Source organism: Triticum urartu, chromosome 6 (genome assembly GCF_003073215.2).
Source record: "Triticum urartu cultivar G1812 chromosome 6, Tu2.1, whole genome shotgun sequence".
Lineage (NCBI taxonomy): Eukaryota > Viridiplantae > Streptophyta > Magnoliopsida > Poales > Poaceae > Triticum > Triticum urartu.
The window spans coordinates 572,193,133-572,202,047 of record NC_053027.1 but is presented as its reverse complement, the minus strand read 5'-3'; the positions used below and the strand labels follow the sequence as shown (position 1 = coordinate 572,202,047).

Below are 8,915 nucleotides of genomic sequence, written 5' to 3'. Positions count from 1 at the left end.
GCATGATCATACCGCATAGCAAGTTCAACCTATCACTACTTTGGCATCATCCTACCACCACATCCAAAAGAGGGTGTAATCCTATCACTGCAGGTTAGTAATCACCGTGAGGGGTTAGTATATACCACATCACCAAAATATAAAGACCATAAGATTGTTTTCAAGCCCTAACTACACAAAATATATGTCGCCATCGTCACCGTCGTCCTTGTCGCCATCACCATCATCGTCAAGGATCATGCACGCCGTCGCCACCAATAGAAGTAGCACTAGTAGTAGTGCTTGCCCAGCCAGGTCCTCAGCCAGAGCACCCTGTGGGCGTCTCCCATGGCAACGAACCCAACACCCTGGGCTTTGTTGTCCAGCGGGTGGCGAGAGCCACCATGGGAGCCTTTGGGATGAAGCCACCTTGCTCCATGATGGCGCCAGAGAGCTCAAGGTGGATGTCGACCGTCTTGCTCTCCTTGATGGCAGTGGCCTCCTCCTTCACTGCCTGAGTCATGCTGCTAAAGATGCTCAATTCCTCCTCCATTATGCCCGCTTCCTCTTCCTATCAACCGCAGGAACATGCTCACCATCCTTCTCAGGAGCATAAACGTTGATGGTGTCTGACTCCCGAGTGTCTAGATACTTGGGCATCGGCGAGCCCAACGGCTGACCAGAGCCCATGGCATGCTTGCTGGTTGTCAGCCTGAAGGAGAATATCTACTACACTGGTGGTAGTTCTGGATAGGTGTGTTGAGGAACTCTGTGTCCTTGGGGTGAGCCTAAGGAAGAAACAGGGCAGAGTGGTCAGTTAGTATGGCAATGTTTCATAGGCTTAAATTGTTGGTTACTTAGAATGGCATGGTTTGTGAGCTAACCGCGATGTCGCCTTTGATACTGCTTTGCCTCCAAAAGGATCGAGCAGGTGTCCTCATCCCATGAAGCACCGTTGAGGTCTCTAAGTTTGGACGCGGTGATCCACCTCACTCACCACTTTCTCCGGTGGTTGTACACCTGGTCGAGGTGACCTTCTATCCACAGAACTCGAACACCTGCTTTGCAACAAGGTTCAAGTGCACCTCCTTGAAGCCCTTGTCAGTCCTCACCCCACTAGCTATGATCTCACACATCTTATTAAGCACGAAAGTGGAGAGGAACGGCTGCCATTTCATGATGTTCCCCCTGCCATACTTCTTCTCCTTTGTGGCTGCCTTTTGAGCAACAACATTGGGCTGAGCCAGCACAAATGGAGGAAACCTTAGGCGGCACCTCGAAAACGTCTGAATTGGGAGGCATCTGGTCGATGAGAGGCTGAGAGTCCTCGCTGTAGGACGGTCGGAACTGGCTCTCGGACAACACGATGGCCTGACTAAACTCTTGCAGGGTCATGTCCTATAAATGTAAGCATCATCAATACCACAACACACTATACATGGACAATAGAAACTAGTATTAAAACACAGAAGATTGAACTAATCATGGACACATAGATGTTCTTGTTCAACATTTGCACACTAGCATACCACGCATCTAAGCATACTACCATTCCCTCCATGGCCACTAACCCAACTAATCCTACTCCTAGATAAACTCGTGTATCCTAATGACTAGGCCTATCATGCCCATGCTCCTGAATCCTACTCGATGGACACGGACATGAGCGCAAACTCATGCGCCACCAGTACACACACATCATGGTCCATGGACACGCGCCCTCGCCACAACTCGGCACGTCCAGTGCGCGCACACACACTGGTATCCACCGTCGCTGCGTCTTATTTTCTAACATCGCTTGTGATACAAATGTTGCAAATGTTTTCACTTATTCATTATTTATATTAAACTCTTTTACTTTTAATAATTAATTAGTTTACCACAAATTATATGTTATTTTCTTAGTAATACATCTTATAAGTATATAATTATTTTAAATTTTACGTTTTTTTCTCTCTAAAAGTACTAGAAAATAAGCATTTCTAATATAATGTTAAGCACTCTCTAATATGTGACCAAAGAGGTTCTCACTACAAAGGATGAAATATTACCATTATAAATGCTCATTTTGTGTTAAACTTAAAATGGAAGACATACTTTCTATGGTGATTTTAGTTCGATATATTACGCAATTTTTCTTTCTCTGGCCCTTAGAAAATTCAAAACATCAACTCATCAATAAATTAAGTTGTGTTGCTGAAAGTATTATAATGTATCTTTATGTTATGACATCGAAATATCCAAATATCTTGGTAGAAAATCATACCAAAATTGGAGGGATCAAACATATAAATATCTTTTCCCTAAACGTAAGCATATATGACGGAGAGCGGCGTTACTGAGAACAGTTGTATCTGAACATGGTATCCTGGTCGTACGTACATGTCTAGGGATATGGGCTAGTGGGCCCTTTCAAGCATATATGGTGATAGGAAAATGGGTGTGTCAGACGATATACACATATGAACAGTGATGTACGGTAGCCCGCGGGCTTGTTCGGGGTTACGGTGACGACCCGAGCTGTGGATCGCCTCCGTCACGAAAAGCTACGCCGGGATCAGAATCGTGTTGGCACCGTCTGCTGCAGAAACAACGCCGTCAATGGATCACTAAATGCTCACCGGTGCACAAATTGTGGGGCACTTCGAAATGAGTGATGCTATGCACACGATAAAATCAGGACTATTCACAGACGACGGTTAAGTCAGGCCGTACATGCGTATGCGTGAAACAACACATGACGCTGGATTTACATATCGTGCACACGTCGGGCACCAGTATTCGAAATATCTCGGTCCTCCAGTTGTAAGTCAACTGTTTCTCCCCATTCCCCACTCTTCCCGACCTCGGCAGCGGAAGGCGAAACAATGGCGACGGCAAGCAGTATGGCCGAGCTTGCAGACCTACGCCACAGCGGGCTCGATTTTTTGCTGGATCCGATAGACAGGTAATGTCTCTACTGTATTATTCTGTTCGATTTGATCCGTAGACACACAAGCACAGGCGTCTAAACGACTGTTTTCGATTTGATGAACACACCATAGACTCCCACTCATAGAGGTCACGGGTGGTGTTGACCAGCTAGATCCGTTGGTTTTGACGGCTGTTGGGCCGTCGGCAGTGGCACACGCCGACTCGTTGTGCGGGGTTGCAGCTGGACAACACGGCGGCTCTGCTGAGCAGATCGATTCCGGCCGCAAGAGGAAGCAGCCGCCTACTGAATCCTTCGAGTCCACCAGAGAGTTGCACCAAGATGGGCATTGTCATTGTGGAACAGAAGGTATACATAGAAAATCAGTGTTCCTTTGTCTGAATCCATGATTCTGTTTAGTGCCTATATCTAAAAAGCCTCGTGAGCACTACTACTGCTGTCAGCAAATTGGTCCTCTGTTTTTTGGTAATCCTCCGTGCGTGCAATTGACATACATAGTGTTTTCAAGGCAGATTATGTTGTCCATGCGCGCAATTAGCAAATATATTGTTTTCTGGGCAGACCATGTCATACAAAAGCATGCAGATAATGTTAACACATATCAATGAGACACTGTGGTATGAAAAAGAATAATTGTAACATATCAAAAACTGTCAATTTAACTTCAAAAAAAGACCCTGACTGGTCTTTGATTTGCTGAACATGCCATGGGTTCCCGCTCTGAGAGGTCGATGCGGATGTTGAGCAGCCAGACATATTGGTTTCAATGGTTGTTGGGCCGTCCGCACCACTATGTGCTGACTCGTCATGCGTGGTTCTGGTTGGACAACTTGGTGGCGCTGCTGAGCAGAGCGGTTCCGCCGGCAAGAGGAAGCAGTCGCCAACTCAATGCGTCGAGCCCACAAGGAAGGTGAACCCAGAGGCACCACGGTGGACCAGAAGGTATAAATATAATTAATAGTCTTTTTTTCTATGTACTCGTGGTTGTGATTGTTAGTGTTTATGTCCATATATGTCTAGCTGGCATCATTAGCTGAAAAAATTGTTTCCACCATCTGTAAAACTGTAAATTTAATTTCAGGTTAAGAGTTTGGCGTGCCCCTCTGGATAGGGCACCCTGTCCAGGCAGGGTCACTCCATTAGAAGAAACAATTAGGAGGTACGCTGATAAACCCTTGGACAATGTAGTGAAGCCAAATATTGGGATGAGTTTTGACTCACTTGGGGAAGCGTGTGATTTCTATAACCTCTATTCTTGGGAGCTTGGATTTGGTATACGATATGGCAAGAGCTGTCTGAATATGGAGTGGACAAAGTGTATGCAGGAGATTGTTTGTGGATGCTCGGTTAGCACTTACTACCATTAGTAAAACTTTGTAGATTTTTTACATATTGCTATCAACATAATTTCATTTCCTATACCTGACATGGAGAAAAAATGTCAACTTCCAGGGGAAGCCTGAGCAGCAGAATAGCCGGTCCTGCCGGTGTGAGTGCCCTGCCATGATCAGATTGCTTAGATCTGTAGACAATGTATGGCTCATTGCTGAGCACCGTTCCAGCCGCAACCATTCATTGTCTCTTACTTGCGGTGAGAAAGTTCATTGGCCATCACACAAGCACATAGATGTGTAGATGAAGGATTTGGTGAAGCAGCTTAGGGCGAACAATGTGAACCCCAACAAGGTGTACAACATAGTTGGCAGCTTTTGTTGTTCAACCTAGAATGTGCCTTTCACAAAGTGGACACTGCGCAATCTGTGTGGTTGGATAAGTCGAGACCAGGCTAACGATGATGTAAATAAGACACTAGCTGTGTTCAAAGAGATATGGCAGAACGACCGAAAATTTACCTACTGAGTACAAGGTGATGAAGAAAGCAGGATCAAGAACCTTATGTGGACAAATGGGAACAACAAGCCACCTCGAATTGTGCACAGATGGTATAAGTGGCATGTTCTTAAGAAAGCAAAAGAGAATCTTGGTCCATTATTGTACACCAGCAAGAGTGAGTTCAGGTCCGAATTCCACAAAATAGTGAATCGCGTGATAAGTGTGGAGGAGTTTGAGACTGCATGGGGCTTGCTGATTGAGAAAAATAATTTGAAGTCCCACAATTACATGACAAATCCTTATCTGATATGGCATAAGTGGGCAAAGCCGCATTTCAAAGGTTTCATTATTACAACCTTATTTTTCATGTCAAAGTCAAGTCTTCTGCGCCAAAATGACTAGCACACAACGTAGCGAGAGTGCGAATATTATGTTGAAGATTTACATGCCGCAAGCAAGCCCAATGCATGTGTTCATGCGATAGTACATGAGGCTTCAATTCGACTGAGAATCGGATGAGAGCTTCAAAGAGAAAAGGACAAGAATTGTGAGCGATACTTATGTACATGCTTATTTATATTTTTGTGGTTCTTGTTTGTCTCGTCCGAGAAGCTGACATTCTACCTATTTTTTTGTCCGACTACAGAGTGTTGTTGTGATGAGAACAAATGTTGCTATCGAGAGGCATGCAAGTAAAGTTTATACAAGAAAGATGTTTCAGCTATTCAGTGAGAACCTCTTCAAAGGTGGACCATACCAGGTAGAAGAAGTTGTGAGGAAGAAGAAATACATCACGGGGCACAATGACGCCGACAAACGTGAGAAATGGAGTAAAGTTGATTTCGAGGTGACCATATCAAATGATGGTGTCTGTTTCAACTGTGAATGTGGGCAGTTGACCCACATGGCCACACGGGGATGCTATGTTGCCATGCTATGAAGGTTATTTTCTCACTGCGGTATTAATCAAGTAAACCTTGTCCTGTCATATGTTTGATTTGAAACGAAGCCTTATGCTTGCCCATGGATTCAGGTGATGGACTAGTTGGCGTGCCGGAGATACCCAAGTGGCACATCATTAAGAAATGGACTGAGTGAGCAAATGAGATTCTGCAGTATATGCAAACTGCCAGGACATAAGAATACCACCTGCCCGGAGAGGGGCGATGTGCCAAAGAAGCTCGCAAGCTTGTGACATGCCGTACTTCCTGCACGAGGCCCATCCTGAGAAATGCATCTTAATACTTTTTCCCAGCTATGTGTAATGTTAGAATAATAATAATCGATGATTTTCTAGTTGATGGCTTGTGTTTGAACCTTCACACTTGTTCCTCCTTGTTGCAGTCTATTTGCATTCTGAACTTAATAATTTGAATTTCATGAAATCTATAGACAGTTGTATTGGTGAGACGAATTTTTTCCCACACATGACCACTCCTGGCATTTCAAAATATACTGGCGCCTTGGTTTTACTGGGTGTATGCTTGCTGAGCTTTCAATCACTGGTTGGTGCTACTAGAGTAAATTTTGCTATTACACGTGTCTGTGTTGGTCCAGCTGGACGCCCGTAAGCGCCTCATTAATTCAAAATTCAAAACACGTATGCCACTGGTCCTGGATTTCTTCTGTGGGGAAGGGAAGGGGCTGCGGGTCGTAATTATCAACGCACCGACCAGGTGGGTGGCCGTTCGCTCATCCATCAACCAGCAGCGGGATAGGTAGGCTCACGAAAACGGCTGATCCGTCCGCATTTTTCCCGTTCCACTACGACACAGTGGTTGAGCACCGCTTTACTGCACGGGACCCACCATTGAATACAATGTAAATATGGTATCGGGAACACAAAATACACGCACATCCCAATGAAAACCAACGGACAAGATTCCGGGCTCAGCTGTACTCATGATCAGAAACGAATTTTCGTATATGATGGACCATATTCACCGATAAGTTCAATTGTGACACTTAATATAATATAAAATTTTGTATGCAGTGGCATCCAAATACCTAAATATCTTGGTAGAATATTCTGTAGTTACCCTGACAGAGGATCCACTAAAATACATGCAAGACCGTTATCTATATAATGAGCGGGTCTAACAATAGAAATATCCTAATAGAGGTCATGCCAAGTTGATCCTAGGAGGACTAGGAACATCATAAATAGGTAGAAGTGAAGCTCGAATTCTGGATGCCTTTGCGCTCCCTAGCTAGCTACGTCGTGCCCCGTAGCAACATCTATGTCAAACCCGTTCCATTGCCGCCGAGAGCCTCGTCTCCAACGAGGATTCCAACCATCCTCGGTAGACACATGACCACCAACAATCGCAACTTGTTCCCAGCTCTTCGTATCCGCGCAACAAATGGTTGCCGGAACAGCAAACCCGAGCCCCTCCACCATGGTTTGGGTCACCGGCGGTTAATCGCCGATGTAGCCGCGTGTACGTTGTCACACTGCCCGCCGTCCAAAGGTGCCTAGAGGACAGGCCAGACGCAGCAAAGCGACGCCCCAGTAGCGGATTCCCCATGAGTAGGGGGCGGGAGACAACCATCTCGAGGCACATCACGACCTACATGTAACACCGGCGAGACCCAGGAAGGTAACCCGATTGGGAGTCAGAGGATCCATAGTACCGGCAACCTCCCAAACTTCATATTCATTATTTTCTAAAGAAAGAGTGAGAGAGATTTCTTTATGATAAGTTTAGGGTTATTTAGGCGAATATCCAATCCGGTGCCCAGACTTAGATGAGCCAAGTGAACAATAACATGATTAAAAATACAAAAAAACAATAAATTTCCAAAAGAATGCAATCGCCTAGATGGCCGAACCGGACGACTCATCCTTCCAGCGTTTTACTGCACGCCTCAGCCAACACGACGCCGTGCAGTAAAGCGCTGGAAGGATTCTATTTGATTCAATTGTAGCTTGGTTCACAACCACGATTCTATTTGATTCGAAGGCAACTATTTTTTTGCGAGACGATTCGAAGGCGACGTTGTAGCATACGTATATGGATAATCAACTAACGTCCCAAAACAAGTGAGATCTGACAGTGCTATGCAGGCCGGCCAATTAACCGAGCACGTTCTGTTCGTGCCCGGAAATAAACGTGCCAAACTAGCTACCTGGCCACGTATGTATTTGTGTACATCCACGTGCACGTTCGTGTGATTGGTGTAGAGGAGTGGGCGGCTGAACAAAATGAGTGGCACGATCGAAAAAGACAGGAAATGACGTACGTGGCACAAGTGAGTTAAGAAGTAGTAATAGGTTGCTTTGCTGGTGGTGCCATCGGAAGTGATTGAAAAGAAAGATACGTACGCCTAAGGTACGCGGTTGCTAACTGGCCGGCCGGTGACGTGCTCCACCATTTCAGTTCGTCGCCGGTTTGATTATATAAAGAAACCAGGCCGGCTGCGGTCTCCCTTCAAGTCCACCGCCCAGCGCACAAGCACAGCGAGCAAGCAAGTGCTCGATCGAAGCTTAGCTACGCCCACGACACGCCCGCCACACATCCATGGCCTCCGCCCCGAGATTCTGCGCCGTCGCCCACTTCACCGCCGACGAGGCGGCCCCGCCTGAGACCCTCCACGTTATGCGCCTGCAGCGGCTGCGGCTCCGCCGCGCGGCCGCAGGCTGCCTGGACCCCATCGCCGAGGAGGAGGACTCCGACGCCGACGACGCCCAAGTCCCCGCCGGCTCGCCCAGCGCCCACAGCAGCACCGGCGGCAGGAGGAGGAGAGCGGCCGTCGACCTTGCCCGCTGCCTTCGGTAGGCCTGGTCTCAAAGCTAGCTGGATTAATTAGACACGCCGAGTAGTTGATTACTGAGTAGTTTACTACTATGGATTAGCCAGTCCATCTCCTCTCGTCCAGTTCACGTATGCTCCTGTATTCATCGATGTAATGAATTCATGCGAGTTAGCAAGTTCGATGTCAATCGCCAACGAACATGCTTCGACTTTTTAGCACGCATACAACACTAATCCGAAATGTCACTAAAAATTCTCCTTGCTCTGCTCTTGATACTCTGCTCATCATAACCTGAGACTCTGTTCCCATGTGCCCGAAGACGTATTCACCATGACACCATCATCCGCCTTCACTGCGCATTTTGCGCCACTCTTGTCCATTACGGCAACAGCAAACAAGAAAAGAAAAATACAGC

At 46.4% G+C, this 8,915-nt stretch overlaps 1 protein-coding gene and 1 long non-coding RNA gene across 4 annotated transcripts; both read left to right on the top strand.

The window, feature by feature from the left end:
* The first annotated feature begins 2,747 nt into the window (after positions 1 to 2,747).
* On the top strand, positions 2,748 to 6,133 carry LOC125513140. 3 transcript variants are annotated; one of them, XR_007285700.1, is made up of 6 exons: positions 2,748 to 2,926; positions 3,024 to 3,853; positions 3,993 to 4,257; positions 4,364 to 5,291; positions 5,391 to 5,703; positions 5,778 to 6,133. It is a non-coding gene; the product is annotated as an uncharacterized LOC125513140 (long non-coding RNA). The 3 variants fall into 3 exon arrangements; XR_007285701.1 differs by having other exon boundaries at positions 2,749 to 2,926; positions 3,061 to 3,853; positions 5,391 to 5,686; XR_007285699.1 differs by having other exon boundaries at positions 2,750 to 2,926; positions 5,391 to 5,686.
* Positions 6,134 to 8,081: 1,948 nt separating this feature from the next.
* Positions 8,082 to 8,675, top strand: LOC125513139. The gene has a single exon (XM_048678178.1). It carries the CDS (start codon positions 8,266 to 8,268, stop codon positions 8,521 to 8,523), a length of 258 nt encoding a protein of 85 aa, XP_048534135.1. The 5' UTR covers positions 8,082 to 8,265; the 3' UTR covers positions 8,524 to 8,675.
* The last annotated feature ends 240 nt before the right edge of the window (positions 8,676 to 8,915 follow it).

What these genes read in the sequence shown, in the direction of transcription:
- LOC125513139 (XM_048678178.1), top strand. Translation starts at nt 8,266, where the DNA reads ATGGCCTCCGCCCCGAGATTCTGCGCCGTCGCCCACTTCACCGCCGAC.